This window comes from Chelonia mydas, chromosome 1 (assembly GCF_015237465.2).
Source record: "Chelonia mydas isolate rCheMyd1 chromosome 1, rCheMyd1.pri.v2, whole genome shotgun sequence".
Classification (NCBI taxonomy): Eukaryota; Metazoa; Chordata; order Testudines; family Cheloniidae; genus Chelonia; species Chelonia mydas.
The window spans coordinates 121,752,519-121,770,512 of NC_057849.1; the positions used below are offsets into that span (position 1 = coordinate 121,752,519).

General features: G+C 38.2%; 1 protein-coding gene across 9 annotated transcripts in view; it reads right to left on the reverse strand.

The window, feature by feature from the left end:
- PPP2R3B (protein phosphatase 2 regulatory subunit B''beta) overlaps positions 1–17,994 on the reverse strand; it is an 88,931-nt gene that overhangs the window by 46,855 nt on the left and 24,082 nt on the right. Inside the window, exon 1 of one of the 9 annotated variants that reach the window (XM_037899336.2) lies at positions 9,211–9,610. The exons of the other annotated variants lie outside the window; for them this stretch is intronic. Within the exon in view, the coding sequence (XP_037755264.1) occupies positions 9,211–9,357 (147 nt within the window). The 5' untranslated portion in view covers positions 9,358–9,610. Of the gene's footprint in view, positions 1–9,210; positions 9,611–17,994 lie in introns of those variants that run through there. 9 annotated transcript variants of the gene reach the window in all.

Genomic DNA, 17,994 nt, shown 5'->3' on the forward strand with positions numbered 1-17,994 from the left:
GTGAATTATGTACCATTTCTTTGCCAGACTAAACATTCAGAATCTTGTGATCCATCTCGGCTACCAGGGAGTAGTGGCCTGTTCAGTTGTCATTCTCTGATGGTTGTATGGATTGACATGTGGAAATATGGATTCCATCTACTGCCCCAGCTTTTTGGGGAATCCACCAGGGACATTTTGCATGTTGATAATACACCACTTCAGGACTGTGCTCTCACTCATGTCTCCAGCACTGCAGACCCTACAGTGGGCTTCCAAACCTAAATAGATTTCCCACTTAGTAATAATCAACAGGTTCTGTCAGTTTCCCTAGGAGAGAAAAAGGAGATATGTGCAGGGATGGTCTGTTCTCAGCCTGCAAGTCTTGGTCCAGAGAAGGAGCCTTGTGAGCTGATTCTGACTGTTGTGGGAAAAGATAACTCCCTTCTCAGATGATCAGGGGCTAGAGAGATTTAGGTCTTGAATATGTAGTTGAGATTAGTCTTCTATGCCTGTGGGGTCCCCAAGATACCCCAAAATTCCAGGGATGCAGGAAAATAAGATACCAACCGGTAGCCCAGGCAATGAGTATCAGTATCTAGAGTGAGTATATGAGCTCCTACCATAATAATGGAAGCCTGGCTTAGATGCTTTCTGTAGGGTAGGGGATTCAGCAAGTCCCGATAACTCCAATCTTGTAGGAGACAGCCCTCCACTGGCCACTGAAGTAAATGAGGTGGAAGTAGTCCTCATGAAAAGACGGTGTTGTTCCCACTGGAGTAGTGAGAATATACATGGGATACTCTTTAGTCAGTACTGATACAATAGACTATACTGGAACCAGTGCTGCAGACTGAGCCAATGGAAGTAGTCTTGTTGAATCAAGTGGAACCAATGAAAAGGTAAGTTCTGTGGAAGCCAGATACAGCTGCAGTGCGGGAGTAGCTCAAACGGCATCTGTACCAAGGAAACGGGCATGAGAGAAGGAGGTGCTAATATAAGTTCTTGTTGGTGCTGGAGTCGTAGTTACACTGGTCATCCACTAGCAGATAGTATTGATACTATTGGCCCTTGGGTAGTCGGCACTGCTACGGCCTGATCATGGGATCTCTACTGAGGAACCCAAATGGCCAATATGATACCAAGTGAGATCTGAGGTAAGTCCAATTCATTCAAACAATACCAATATGGATGCTCAGGAACTTTTTTTTGAAGCTTTGAGGCACCTTATGTATCAAATTTTTATGAGATCTAGAAGAAGTCACATTGATATGATATGACCCTCTTTCTCCCTGGGGGTCTTGCACTCCCTCTTACCAGTCTCCCAAAGATTCTCTCAGGACAGATGATTAGAGGGCTATTTCCACAATCTGTGAGAACAAAGCTGCAGGAGCAATCCTCAAAGATCTCTTGTACTTTTTAGCAACCAAAACCAGGCCTGAATGTGGGTGTAATAACTGCTCAGGGAGGAATCCCCCGAGATGAGATTCTCTAGCTTGCTGAATTCTTCTCCAGAATGATCAGCAAATGTCACACTGGCCAGGGACGTGACCTTCTGAGGCAGAACATACATCTTAGGTAACCACCATTCAACAGCATGACCATTTCACAAGATGGAGAATGTTTGAATCTTGGGGACCTAAGATCAGTCATATTGACCAGACTAGTACCCAGTACTCCCAGAAAGAAAAAAAAACAAGCAAAACAAGTTCCCAAATGTGGTTAAAATGGAAACCATCAAGAAACTAAAGTAAATCTATTAGTGCTAGCTATAAACTATTTACACTATATTTACAAGACAATGGTTAGTGTGGTAAGAGAACTGATAAAATTCAACTCCTAGCTATGGGTGGTGAGAAGGAAATGGGGCCCTATCCTTTGTCCTCTGTTGCAGGTATGAAGACATGCAGGGCGCATGTGCCAGCTCAATGGGCACAACCAATTAGAAAAGACTTGGGGTGTGCATGTTGAGCGCACACAAACAGTGGAATAGGTATATGGACAGTCATTCAAAGAACATTACTTTGGGACAGGAAGTGTTTTGAGATATTACCCTTGTTTGTCAGAATACCCTTCTGGGTCCTATAATATCTTATAAGTTGTCCCACATATCCCTGCTTTGGACAGTTATGAAAAGGAACTTGTGTCTCATAATGTATTGCTCTGGCAATATTTGGAAGGAATGCGGAGTGTAGACATGCTGAAGGCAGACTGTTTGGTGTGGATATACTGATCTGCTTCAGAAGTAAATAGTAATGCAACAGCTTTGCCATAGTGTCTGCAGTCCTTCACCACAGAGAAGCCTGAGGTCCTGAAGATATTTAATGTTTAATTATAGCACTCCAGGCACTTTCCAGGCAAATGGAAGGTAAGTTCTATTGTGTTAACTGGGTTTACAAATTTACTCTGAGTTCAACTATAAGGAGTGAGTTTAAGTTCATAAGATATCACAATAACCTATAACAAATGTTGCTGGGAAAAGCTGCATTAGTTCAAACAAAAAGGCCTACTGATATAACTCAAGGGCTGTGTTAAGATCATGCCTGGTAAACAAGAACTGTGTGAAACTGAAAATCAGTTAACCAAAATTGGTATGTCAGATATTAGGCCTAATTGGTAGACAAAATGAGGGAATGGGCCACTCAGCCCATAATTCCCTTGTGGGGTCCTTAAAGAGACTTTGGAAGAAAAATTGACTACTAGAGGGGCTTCACCATCACAGCTGCCACCTGCACCATCTTCTGGGACCCCAGACCTACTTCATCCCAATCCTGAAAGATGTTCTGATCAGACTAGGCCAGAGGGAGCCAGATGACATTGCCACTTCCAACCAGCTCCAGCTGAATTCCAACCACCACCTAGATAGGAGACTGACTGTCTCTCCGCCTCGTCTTTTCCCCCAATGTGTCCTTTCCTTCATTTCTTTTTTCCTATCCTTCTCCTTTTTCCTTCTGTCTAGTAAAAGTCTGGCTTAGCCCACCAAGATTGTATATTTTGCTGAAATGCTGTAAGCCTGTGACCAAAGAGGCAACTAAAAGCAATGCCAATACGAGTTGCCAGGTCTTGGAGTAGCTATGACCGGGTGCTGTGCTTATGGTTTTCCAGCAGTGAGGTTGCAAGTGAAAGTCAACATCAAAGACAGAAGCTGCATTTTCTATCTTTGCTATTCTTCTCTCCCCCTTTTGGGTGTTTGTTCTATCTTCTTAGGAAACTGAATCTGACTCAGCAGCTCCAGCCAATCGCAATGAACTTCTTTTCCACAGAAAGGATATTTATTTAAGACTGCCAAACAAGGTTTGTTTTTTCCCTCTAAAAACTCCAACTAAAGGGAAAGGGATCAAGGGATGTTGTTAAAAGAAAGTATTAAATAAGCTTTCCTATACTTGTCAAACGCTTTAACTGTTTTTCCTTTTTCTGTATCTTTAATAATATGTTAAAAGGACTTTAATGGTGTGTTTGCCATGGTACTAAGCAGGCTGAGGTCTCTCTAATCAAACCTAACCTTGTTTAAATGTTGGACAGTGTTTGGGTTATGTTAACACCTTTGACTCTTTGGACCCCTATATTTAATCTAAATTAATAGAACAGGCCTCTCCCCAAAAAGTTTAGAATTTTAATAGCCAACGTAGAGGTTATGTAAAAAAAGAGATTCAGTGGAGTTTCACTTTCTTTTTTTTTTTTACTCTAATATCTGGTTTTGTTCAAATATGTTTAAGTGGGAGGATCAGGGTTTATATAACTTGGGGAAATATGGTTAGATCAGAGGGGTCAAAGGAAAGCAGGGATATTGGAGCCATATTATAGTAAGAAATAAGTCAACCTTTAGGCCCAGTGATTCAGGCATTCAGAAAGTCATCTGCAGAGCAGAGAGGATTGAAAGATGGACTCTCAACCCAGGTTAGGAGAGAGATTTTTTTATTTTAATAGTCATCATTGTATTGGCTCCAAGAGCTTTCTGACAGTCCTCTTTAAAGAAATGAATAGTCTCACAGATAAAGCCATGGGAATCCAGCAGCACTGGGCCTTTTCTGAACAGGTATCTTATAATTTAAATAGAATTAGCTGACCTTTTGGTTTTAGATATCTTAGATCTTTTAAGTGCAGTCTTAACAGCGTGAGCTCCAAACAACGTTCTGATACAGAACAAGTGACTAACCAGCTATGATTAGTTGCAGCACTTCATTCTAGCTACAGCGTACAGGATCTTTTCTTTTCTTTTTTCTTACTATACTGTTATGTAACTAGATGTATAAAATAAGTTTGGTTTCTGCAAAAAATATAAATTTGATCTCAAATCTTTTCTGTGTAGCAGCCAGGTTTTGTTGGGGGAGGGGGAAGAGAGGGAAACAGGGCTACCAATCTAAACAGGATTATGTATGACTGTGATATGGTACTGACCCTGCATTGCCCCATGAATACTACTAATCCTTGTGGATACACTAATACCAGTTCTGAGAACAGATCCATTATGGAAAGCTGGTCTGCTAGAAGATCAGTGATCACCAAGGAGTTCCCCATGGTAACTGCAGTGTTAAGCATTATCTGCTACCTCAACTAAGTCATTCAGCTATTCAATGATTCATGTAGACTTGGGCTAAAGTTCTTATCTGTCACTGAAGGAAGAAGCAGCAAGGACCATAAAAAAAGCTGTAGACTAACACACCCCACACAGTTGTCTGAAGGCTACACTCCTTGCCCTCTCTTGGGTGTACCACCAGAACTTGAGAGTTACAAAGGATTTCAGTGGCAAAGCAAAAAGTGTCACCAATATTAGCTGCCGCTGTCATTTTTAAGAGACAAAAATTGAGATATCACTGGAGATCTGAGCTGAAAAAAGCTCTTCAGGAATAATTAGCTGCTTCCTTCAGATATAGGGAAAGCCAGTCTTCTGAGTTGCTCACTTTTTAAATTTTTTTTTTTTTTTTAAAAGATTTGTGTGTGCTTATATCCCAAATAGCAAGCATAAGAGGCATTTATCATGACAAAGACTGTCATTGAATTAACCTTTATTTTTATCCTAAAGGGGAAAATGTTTTGTACAACTATGATCCCTTCCACTCCTGCTTATGCTTTAGTGGGACAATAGTAGCTGTGATATCACAAATGATTATGCTTAAAAATAAATCACAGTACAGCAGGAGCTGTGTATATGAATTTGGGAGACCCAAAATTAAAGAAAAGGGTTAGTTTAGAATTCAGGCTGAATGCTAGGAGGACTCGGCATAAAAATGAATTTAGCTCTTCTAAAGAAGAAATGTGCAGCTCCAACTTTAAAGATGAACTATTTTATAAGATACTTGGGGTCCTAAACATAAAAAATATCTTTCTAGTCCAACCAACCCACTAGGATATCTGGGTGCAAATTATAAAATTATACCTTTTAATTGTGTATTATATTTTTTGCTTCCAACTTCAAATACATCACCACAGTGTGTAGGTGCTTGTAAGGTGGCTTACTTTTCAGTTCCAACAGAGACATCACCAACCATAGAGTGAAATATCCGAACTCAACTATCAGCAGGCAACAAACCTTTCAATTCAGTTCACATATTTAAGTTTCCAGTACAGTTGATATATGTTCCACATGGTTGACTGATTCCAAAGTTTCAGGGAAACTTATGAGCAATCAGGATACAGCTGCCTTTTAAAGTTTCATATTACCATTCACTACATACTGTAAGTGTTCTGCGTTGAGAGTATCTTGGAAATCTCCTGATAATCAATGCAAAATTCTGCTTACCCATGAAAAATAATTTTGATAACTGAGAAAGTCAGTATTTTCCAATAACATGGTAAAAGCTGGATTTTAGGCCTGGGCTATTTTTTTTCACATCAATTTTGAAAGGCTGATCCGATTACTTTCAGGGCTTTTCTAGGGGAAAAAAATCCATCTCTGTATTATCACCCCTAATCCATGACATAACAAAACCAGATGCTGGAAAATAGCCTGTCCCCAGGCTCTTCAAGGCCACCCAGCTTTCCAGTGATTTCTACTGCAGTTCATTAGGAGACTTTCACAAAACAAAATTGTTTGGTTCCAGAAAGGATATATTGTACTTGGGAGTTGTTTACACGTGGAGCTCAGGGAAAAAAAGCCCACTGACTTGTCCCAGAAGCCATTATAGTTCCATCAATCAATTTGAATTACCTCACAACAAATGTTTTAGTTGTATATGTTCATACACAAACTAACAAAACAACCTTGCTATACACTAATGTTATTTCTTTTTTGGGTATTCATTCAAGAGTTCAGTGTTAATTGCAATAAGTCTGCTAGAGGAAATCTGGAGTTTGTCTAACAAGTTAAACATTTAATCTGATCACAACATTTAAAAAAATTAAAGGAAGTCTACAAAGAAAAAAGTGGGTTGCCCCTATTTTTGCTTCTTTATGATGTCTGAAAATTGAAAGATTTATATTCTGGTTTCTACATTAGAATTTGAAATATTGTCTCCACCTCTGAAAGGCACTATGACGACCAGAAAAGTAGGGAAATGACACTAAGAGTCAAGAGTAAAAGTTAGGCAACTGAGAGGGGAAGTATGCTCAGACAGCTTAAACTGTTCTCCCTCCCCTCTCCCCGCCCTAAACAGCTTGCATAACTTCAACATGAGCTTCATGAAGCATACAACATCTCTACTTCTATTTGGAAAGTACCTATCACACAGTGGGCACTACTGGAGGTAATTAACATTTGGATTAGAATTGGGTAGGAAACTTGTGTCATTTTTGAGACTTCACATTTTTTCCTATTCTACACTGGGACAGAGCAGAGATCTTCTGAAATTATTATTTTTTTGTGTGAAAAACCAGAGAGACCTCCCACTGCCCCCAGAATAGCCAAGAGCCTGGTGGTTAGGGCACTTCTAAGAGATGTGAGGGCTCAGGTTCATGCTCTGCCTGATTCAGAACAGGGACTTGATTACTGGTGGCCCAACCACCACCAGGCTCTTGGCTATTTTGGGAGTGGTGGTCTCTCTCTTGAAATTCTATCTTGAGAAACTTTCCCAATAAAATTGTGTCAAAAAACCCATTTCCATGAAAAATTTCAAATTTTGGCAAATCAACGTTCTGAAAAAAGAGTTTCACTGAAAAATTCCCAATCAGCTCTAATTTGGATAAAGGACGTCTTTGTTAAAAATTCAGCATTCTTGCTCCTTCAGTTAAACTGTTAGTGCTCACAATAAGCATGTTCCGAGTCTCCCAATAGATCTGATAGCAAAATCAGTGATGACCAATTTGACATTCCTGATACTTACATAAAACAAGCAGAAGACACTTAAACAAAAAAAAAATTTCATTCATGTCTTCTCTATTCTCAAAGAAAAAAAGAGCACAAGCCATCCCCCTCCCCTCCATTCTACACAGAGTATTTTGGTTTACAACTACATTACAAGCTGTAATTATGTACGTATGAAGTAACTGGAACTTGTAATGTACACTAACAAATATTTAACCCTAGGGTTAAAAGTGACTTGGCAACAAATGTTTGTTCCTTGTCCACACTAGATTTTCAAGTATGTTGGTTCACATGTTAAAACAATTACAAATTGCAGAGTGAACAAGCCCTAAGAGATTTGCAAGCACTTATTCTAAGTTTCTTGGTGATATTATATACCTATTACCTAGTACATACACTATGTTTAGTAGTTCCTTTCCACATAAAGCAAATAAAATTTTCATGACACAATGTAACTATCATTTTTGGTTGATAAAAGATATTTTCACGCTAGAGGGCACCACAGAGGGCAATACTGATTGTTTACAAAAAGGTATTGTGACTAGAGTAAGCGATCCTCCAGCTTTGATATCTCTAAACATTTAACTAAATTACCAAAGATACAAGATTAAATAGCACATATAGCATTTCTCACTTCTTGTATTTTTCAGGCTCTCTCTCCAGTGCTCTAAGCCACCAAAATTAATTTTTCAGTAATACAAATCTTTTCACACTCACAGCAAATTTACATTAAATGCTTTAAAATAGCAGGGTCAGCACTACAAGTTTGCTTTAAAACAAGGAATGACCTTTTCAAATCAAGTTTAATTTAACCAAATCTGAAATACCACCATTCAATTTTTAAATCCAATATATTAAGCTAATAGGAAATCAAAGCATTTATAGGGTCATGGGGTTCTTTGCCCTCTCTTGAAGGTCACCTTAAAGAGACTAGTGCATTAGACTTGGAATTTAGAATTAAACTGTAGGTCATATTTACGTTCTGGTTACCTCTAAGTCCACAAAAACTAGGAAATTCTGAGTTTGGCAGCCAATTTTTTCCTAAATAAATAGGGTACAAAAATGTCAGGCATGGTATACAAGATAGCTTGGAGACACCTCTTGCTCATAGATTGGAGGTGGGCGTAAGTTAAGAATAGGATGAATGCATTAGCTCTTGAAGCTTTAATACATCCAGAAATTATGACAACACTTGATATCTGAATGTAGGTTTTGATACCTTTTAAAAATTATATTTGTTAATTTTTCATAACTAAACTAGCACACTTGCAAAAAAGTTTACAAAATAATGGAACACTTCTGCTCTATACAAGTATAATTTTAACTGATGAGCAGTATTTGAAATGCATAATCACTCAAATAATAATGAACCCACTTCATAAAATGGTGGATTTAACTCACTGGTTGCAAAGTAGCAATTACTCAGATACTTGTGCAATACACAGTAATACCTTAAATTTTCTTTAGTATAGACGGAGCTGATCCATGAAGTTCAAAATGGTAATGTCTTATTGAGTTACATAATGTGTGGAACTCAACACAGAGCATGCTAAAGGGGCTACATTCATATTTGGGCAAAGCTGCAGCCTATCTTTTTGTACCTAGTTTTAGCAAGAAGTAAGTTAATATCCATGGGGAAAGTGCATGTAGATTATAATGGAACTATTCTTTCAACTCAAATGGTGCTAATTAAGTATACCAACCTTTCTATTTCACACACATCTGTAAACAAATCAGGCATATAAGTGTTATGCTAAATGAATTTTTTGTAGCTTTCAAAACAATGCACAATTCATGTAGCAGGACTAAGGCACAGTATCTACTTCCTTTCAAAACCACACAAACATGTTACATTTTGAAAAAAATAAAACTGGTATTCAAATATTCCTAGTTAGTGAAGAACTTTCATGTATTTCATGAGGTTTATGGAGATCAAAGTTGTGCCTTCACAAATAGGGGAAGCAGTTATATAGAGAAGAACATAAACAAACCTGAACCTGCTGGAAAGCTTTTAGTCTCTTCTTGAATCTAGAAGGTAAAACAAAATCACATCCTCGAGCTAGCAATGCCAACTCCTTTCTTAGATCAGGATCTTGCCGCAAGGAAATCTCTTTTATCCTCATGCTTTCAGATTTCATATAATATCTGTGTGCGCCAGTCCAGGCACTTGAGTCCAAGTAAATAGCAGAGCCTTTCTATTATCACACAGTGCCACTTAGAGCAGCAGCTGCGCTTTAGTTCTGTGACATTCTAAGAGAGCCAGCTCAACTTAGCCTGCGCCATACATTAAAGAGAACTTGGCTGGAATCACAAAAACAGATTGGAAAGTCACTTTAGGGGCTTGCCCTTTTGCTGCATGCATTCCAAAGACTAAATGGGATGGTATGGAAAGAAACAAACCTGTTTCAAGAATCATCTTTATATAAGCAGCTCCCAATTTAAAAAAGGCAAACTCCGGAGGAATGTAAAGATGCCAGTTTTGCAGTTTTTTCTTTGCCTCTTTCCGTCAGAAACCACTCACTCTCTAGCCTCAGTGAAGTATTTCATTGAGGGATAAGGCTTATTACACAGCAATTAAATTCTAAGTTGTTCAGCCCTTTAACAGCAAACTCTGCAACTTTAGAGAACATGAGGCAACCGCAAGATAAACTTCAAACAAACTTGCTGGGATAAGCTGTTGTAAAGCTCATGTTCACAGTTTCATAAGATGAAGCTTCTGTATTTGTCAGAACAATTATTCACATATTGCAGGATTTCAGTCATGTAAAATGTTAAAGCAGAAAATATTGAGCAATAAAGTAGGCAAACATTACCACAACTGAATCGCAGAGATGGCAGCTTATAGCAGGAAAGGGAAGATTTAGATATCACATATGAAACTGCTTTATCAGGATGAACTTTTCTTGCCCAAACAAAAGTACTTTAAGTACTGCAAAGAAAGACACACCTTAAAATAAATATGAACATAGTGTTTCAGTAGCAATGCTGCAGTTAGAGATAGCAGTTTTAGAGTTCTAGTTTCAGTTTATTGTAGTTTAAAAAATATTTTTGGGACAGAGGCTTAGTTTCAGTTTACAAGATTTCCCTCCTCATCTCCCCCATTCCCCCAAGTTTATACTTTTTCATATGGTTTTGAAGTGAAAAAATACATACATTCTCCATCTCCCATGTTCTAATGTTTCAGAATTTTTTTTTTAAAAAAAAATTCTGACTGAAATGGTATTGCTTTAAAATTTCAAATTGTCATAGGTTTACTCTAGCTGTCACTGGGAACACATTCATTTTTAGACACATTTGCTTTAAATGTCACCATTATAACTATTTGAGAATGGCATCCTGTTTACTACCTCCATTTAGCTTAACTAAAACTTTCAGCCCTCCCAGAATTGTCAGTACCTCTAAAAAAAGTGGACAGACTCTGTACCTGTGTATAATAGAATGGGTATAGTCAAAACAAACATTGGGAAAGAAACCTAGAGGTGGTTTTTTTGGGGTGGGGATTTAGCATGCAGGAAAGGAAATTAGTCAGATGCCAGTGTAACAAGGCTTAGATTTAATTCACAAAACCAACAAAAATTGAAATGGGCTTTCTTTACAGGATCATCGATCACTGGAACATGTAACATACATATCAAAGTCAATGTTTTCTGAGGAAAATTGTGGTTCTAAAAGGTATCAATTATTACAAAAAAGAAAAGGAGTACTTGTGGCACCTTAGAAACTAACCAATTTATTTGAGCATAAGCTTTCGTGAGCTACAGCTCACTTCATCTGTAGCTCACGAAAGCTTATGCTCAAATAAATTGGTTAGTTTCTAAGGTGCCACAAGTACTCCTTTTCTTTTTGCAAATTCAGACTAACACGGCTGTTACTCTGAAACCTGTTATTATTACAAAGTTAACTTGTAGTTATGAAAAATGAAAGCCAGGAAATTAAAGTATGGTTGAAAAAGCCTCTAAACAATTGTATCTTTTAGAGTCAGGAAACGCATAATTACACAAACCACCTTAACTCTGATCCCGTCTATTACGTACCAACAAATGTACTTTCTTATATGGTGTTACTGGATACAAGAGACATGGCATTTAATGTGGTACCACGCTAAATGAGTCCAAATGTCCTCAATCTAGATTGAGATACGTGTTGGCTTTTATTTTAATTTTAATTTATTTTATTATATTTTGTAGTTTAGACAACAGAATATAATTCCTAAACGTTTAACAGAGTATGGATTCATCTAACTGGATAAGGAAGAGACTCTGAAGATCGAGTGAGGACCTCGCATTTCTGTTTTACAGCAAGAAAACAAAGTTTCTATTAAAGCAACAGTAGTACTTGATTTTGGCTTATCAAAAAAAGAACACGAGACAAATGGTGAATTAAGTTATCCTTGACAAATTACTTCACAAAATTCAAGTAATCACAAGGTGGTGAGAGCTAAAAGAACTGTGAGATTGTCCAAGAAACAAAACAATATGAACAAATGCCAATTTGTTAATAGTGGAGCACACCAAGTTTCCTTAGCAAAACCAGTGATTAATTTATTAAATATGATCAACAGTGAGGTGGAAAAAATCTGTGGATAACTAAATTTTGTGAGACACACAAACTTCAGACCTAAAAGAGCTAGCTGAATGAACAACATGATTGGAAGTTAATTGCATTTATCAAAACATGGTTACAGTGAAAGGAACAATCTGAACTATCCACACACATTGCTGGATTCCAATTAAGGTTTGTCACTCAGGAAAGATCTTGGCTGTCACTGTGACTAGATCAACAAAAACTTCTGCTTAATCTAGATCAGATCTCTAAAAGCAATGTTAATATGCATAAATAATTGGATGGAAAAATTTAATCTTTTAACTCTGAGTCTCTTGGCCTCGGTGATGTCTGGTATTGAGTTCCACAGGTTATTATAGTTGTATAAAGTATTTCATTTTTATCATATTCATATTTGATATCCTTCAGGGTTAAAGTTTCCCCTTTTGTATTATGAGAGAGAAAATAGGAGTGTACACACTTTTCTATACTTGTTTGCAGGGAGAATTTCCTCTCTTTATTCAGCAATATTATAGGCCACACATGCTATTAAGGTCATATTTTAATGTGAAGTAGTGAAGGTCAAAACTAATTTGACACTGCAGGTTACATTCCTATAAACTCATACTGAAGTCCAGAAAATCATCAAAAGCACAAACAAGCTAGTTTGAAGTCTCACTTAAGGTTTGCTTTAAAATAATGTAAAATAATGCTGATTTAAAATAATGTAAAAGGAAACAAACATTAAGTTTTAATTACACTGTCAAGTATCAACACCCCCCCTCCCCCCCCCCAGCTTGAACTATTTTAGTCTGGACTCTCCTTTGCTTCCCAGCAAGGACTTTAAATACAGAAGGTTCTCCTGCAGCCAAATGAGAGGTTGTTTGCATTCCGGAAATATCTGTTTATATCTGGAAGCCTTGTATCAGCACTAGACTTGGATGAAGGGAGAATAGTTTTCCTCTCTTTATAAGAAAGTGTAGAGGAGACAAATATACACAGATACTAGAACAGACTCACCAAATTTGCAATAAAGCAGATTTCACACTATTGAACCAATTGAAATGCACTTACTGAAGCACTGAATCACAGTAGTGCAGTTCACAGGAGCTCTAAACACTGCATCTCTCAGAGAAGAGTCCCATCACTACCAGAGAAAATGCATTCCAGTCTTTAAGGCTTAGTATTGTTTCCTATTGATAAGGCCTTGTTTAGTCTGGACAATTTTTGTAGCAAGGTCCCTGGATTCCGTGGCAGCTTCAGATAATAGTTTTAAATAGGCAGTTTTAGTGAATTAAATATTAGAGTAATCAGTAGAATAGTTATATTTATTTTGATACTAAGGGCTTGTCTACACTGGCAATTAACAGCGCTGCAACTTTCTCGCTGAGGGGTGTGAAAACACCCCCTTGAGTGCAGCAAGTTGCAGCACTGTATTGCACTGGGAGAGAGCTCTCTCTAGGTGCAGCGCTGTGACCACAGAAGGCACATTAAAGCACTGCCGCGGCAGCGCTTTAGCATTGCCAGTGTAGACTAGCCCTTAGTTCAATTTTATGTTTTCCAAATTATGTTTTCAATACATGCACATTTTTGTACTGACTAATGTCCAACTTGTGTACAAATTAGAAGGCAAAACTGCAGGTTTTAGAAGTTGCCCAAGAGAGTTGGTGTGCATGAGATTGCAGGTAAACACATTAGGTGGATGTTTCTGCTAAAGAGATCAGTGGTGAAAGAGTTAATGTTGACACTGAAATTATCAAATGAGGTTTCAGAGTTACACTGTTGAGAGGAATGAGAACTATAGTTTCAGGCTCTTTACAGCCTCAGGAAGACAATACTATGAACAGTGTAAACTGGTCTATTTTTCATGGTTCCCCCCCACAATGTTAAGCATTGAGGGGGAAATTAAAAAACAAAACAACTTCTAGAACACAATTCCGGGTCAAATATCACCTTGTGGAGTGGAAGTAGGCTACCACAAGGACTTCCTTGTTATTTATGACCCTCAAATGTGCTCATCAGAAACATGAAAACTAGAAAAAGCCAAGCTACTGTGAAATTGAGATTAGATACCCGATTCCAGGTCCCAGAAGTGGAATGCCCTAACTGAGATCAGACTGTAGTCCAGTATGACAATCCATAGAGATTAATGCAAAACCCACCTCTTTACAAAAGCCTACCCATAAAAAAAATCTATAATGGCCCACATTTGTAAGCTTGGGTGCTTACCTAAAAAAGGTGAGCACTTATAGCTGCCACTCCAAGGAGAGAGAGAAAGCTGAGGCTGATCACTTTCAAAACCAAGCCACTTATATAGGCGCCCAACTTATCCAGTTTAAAGTTTTCTGCTACAGCCCTTAGTATTTTGTCTAAGTATACTTCGACTAGTTTGGAGGGAAAACCACACTGGTTTGGTTTAAGGACCTGGCCAGAGCACGAGAATGCTATTTTGAGGTTTGCCAACAAAAAAAAGGATAGTTGTAGTCTAGGCTGGTGTTTAAATGAGTTTATGAAGTCCTGCAGACAGATTTAGAAATGTAACTGCTTCTAGGTATACATTTACCTTGAATCACCTTAACTTAAAGCTGAGAGAGTAATCTGGTACAAGGAGAGGTATTTTTAAAGTACATGAATGACAACCCTTTATCAGTAGCTACTTCTAACATAGCACCAGCTGTTCAGTGCTTCATCAGTCTGACATGAATTGAATTTTTAACTAATCCTTTCAAAAGTGCATTTGTATCTTGGAATTTCACTGGGTTTCCAAAAACAGAATGATTGCTGTATGAAAGTACAACCACCACTTTAATTCAAGCACCACATACTACCAGTATATGTAATTTGGTCCCTGAAATCACAAGATAGTAATTTTGTTTTAATTATAGCAGCAGAACTGTTTCCTGCATGTGTTTCTACCACATTTGTCCCCTCCCTAACAGTCTTAAAGCTCAAAGACAACAGAACAGGAAGGGTTGGAACGTGAACACCACAACTTTTAAGACCTCAAGAAGACTAAAAACCCGTTAGTCGATAGATCACAAAGTAACTAAGGGCTTTTCTACACTGGCACTTTACAGCCCTGCAACCTTCTCGCTCAGGGGTGTGAAAAGACACCCTCCTGAGCGCTGCAAGTTTCAGCGCTGTAAAATGCCAGCGCTGGGAGCTATTTGTGGTGGTGGTTTTTTCCTATGGCACTGGGAGTGCTCTTTCCCAGTGCTATACCACGATTACACAGGCCATGTTAAAGCGCTGCCGCGGCAGCACTTTAACATTGCTAGGGAAGACATGCCTTAAGTGAGGGGTTTCTACTGCAGTCCCACAGGGATCTGCTCTCTGGGCTATGCTATTCAAAATATAAAATCACTGCTGATAAAATGTGTAGATGACAAAAGCTCATGGTAAATAATGATGAGGGCAGGTCAGGGACAGACTATCTGGAACACCTGGTAAAGTGAACATTTGTTTCAAACACAGCCAAATGCACGGTCTAGGAAACGCCACTTACAGGATGGGGATGTAGCTTGGAAAGCAGTGACTGAAAAGGACTCAGATGGTCACAGTAGACTACCAATTTAACATAAGCTTCAAGCGCAATGCTTTAGCTAAGTGGGTGAGAACACGAGCTTTGGATATACAGGCTGAGGAATATCGAGCAGGAGTAGGGAGATTAGTATTATATCTGAATGTAATATTAGTGAGATCATTATTGGAATAGTTGTCCACTTCTGGTGTCCACAAGTCTATGCTGTTAAAAACTGGAAAAAGAGGTAAGAAAAAAGCTTCAAGGAGGATCTGATATTTGGAAAATATGCCGTCATGGATACTAAGGGTGTGCTATGCCACAAGTCCTCCTTTTCTTTTTGCGAATACAGACTAACACGGCTGTTACTCTGAGACCTTTGTACAGCTTTTCTGGAAGTGTATCCTTGTTAGTTATAGGCCTTGACCTCCTGTTCAAAGAGGAGCCCTATGGCTGTTAGTCTGAGACTACATCCCTGCCTGCTGCACCTGTTTCTCACCGTGGCTTCTTCAGCAGATCCAAATAAGCCTGGACCCCCTCTGTTGGAGACTTACTCTTGTGGGAGCTATGCAACCAGCAGCTGTTTGCAGTACAAAAGACAGCCTTCAAAAAAATAAACTGGCATTTATTAGTCCACTATACAGAATACAGTATTTAGGGCTTTGGGTTAAAATGATCAAGCAAAACTAAACCTCTTCCATCTGGCTTGCCAGTATCTCCTTGTTTAGTTAGCAGGGTCTGGAAAGCAGACTGCATGCTTGCAGCCAACTTCCATCATCTTGCTCTCCCATATGAGACTGAATTACCATCAACTGTGAGAACAGGGTTCTTATCAGGCGTTTCCTAACACTTCAGAGTCCTTTGTTTCAAGTTTCAGTCATACTGTTTTCACATGTCCTGCCCCTGCCCAGGAAGGGTGGAGGTGTGGTCAGACATGTAATTTGCCTTTCCACATCCAAAAAGTCCCTTTGGTTGGCAGCTGTTACACTGAAAGACCAATGGTTGAACCATTACCTCATATCTCTAAGGTAGCTTCATTCACATTTTGACAGATCTTGATAGTCCATTCATACCAATTCCAGCATGTCTACGTGACCTAGTCATTTGATCTCTTATTCCCCTTGTTCCTGGAAAGAAATTAATCCTTTCATACCCAGTAGGTAACAATACAAAAGTGGCTGGGTAACTGAGTAACAGTTCTTAATAAAAATACAGAAATTTCTCACATTCTCCACACGTGCCTTTAAAGAAAAACTAAAGAAGCTCAATCTCTTTAGTTTAGGCAAGTGAAGGTAATACAAATCAAAAAACTAAAAGTACCTATATATTGGTAAGAGACTTGAATCCTAAAGGAAAAAGGCATAATAAGATTCTATGGATGAAAACTGAAGTTATGCAAATTCAGACTAGAAATAAAGTGCACATTTTTAATAGCAAGGGTAAATAACCACTGAAATAACTTACTTATATATGTGGTGGATTCTCAGTTATTTGAAGTCTTGATATGCAGACTTCCTAAATGATATGCTATAGCTCAAGCAGAAATTTTGGCTTAATGCAGCAATTACTGGGTAAGATTCTTTGGCCTTGTTATGCAGGAAGTCAGACCAGATGATTATAATGATCCCTTCTGGCCTAAAGAAAAGGAGGATTCTTTAAAAGAAGATTAAAAAAAGTTTGTTACAAAGGCAAGAAGCACATAGTGATTAATGTTACATGGACAAATGAGAAAAATCTAATACATCAAGCATCTTCAACATAGCTATTTAGCCTAATTAACCCTGAAAGCAAGTTGACTATGGAAAACAAACCCCAATAAGGAAAGGAAAAGAAAAGTTTACTCACTAACCCCCTCAGTTTAACCTTCTTAACCCTCACAGCCATATCTAGAGTAGCAAACAAGTCATGTTTAAGAATATGTTAGCTAACAGTAACTATCGTGGTGTTAAACCCTAGCGCAGATGTGGTTTAACACTTTTGAAAACATGAAAAAAAGACAGCCCTTGCATGGCCTCAACAGATTTTGCTTCTCAGAAGATTTCTGAAGTTCAGTGACAGTAAGGGAAGGGGCAGCTACAACAAGCAGAAGTATCCACAATCCACTAGTAACTGCTCGTAAATGGCAGTCACAATGTAATTAAATTTAACATCCTTGTAGGGGGGAAAAATACCAGAGAAAGCCACCAAAGTAGCATCTAAACATCAAAAAGAAGAACTGCACAAGAATGAGGAAACTAGTTAAATGGAAATAAAAAGGAACAGTAACAAGAGTGAGATGCCTGCAAGCTGCACGGAAACTTAAACACACCGTAACAGAGACTCAAAGTAAACGTATGCCCCAAATAAATAAATAAGGTTAAAAAAAAAAGACCAAAACAATGCCACTATGGCTAAACAGAGTAACAGAGGTAGTTAGAGATAAAAAGACATCCTTTAAAAATTGGAAGTCAAATCCTGCTGAAGAAAACAAAAGCAGCACAAACTTTGGCAAGTCAAGGGTAAAAGTATAATTAGGCAGGCCAAAACAGAACTGAAGAACAACTAGCAAAAGGCAGAAACTAAAAGCAAAAATATTATATATATGTAAGTACATCAGAAGCAGGAAGCCTGCCAAACAATACTTCTGAGGGCATTCTGAGCCAAAAAATTAAAAATTCTGCACCAAAAAAATTAAAACTGAACACAATATTTTAAAATTCTGCAAAATTCTGCA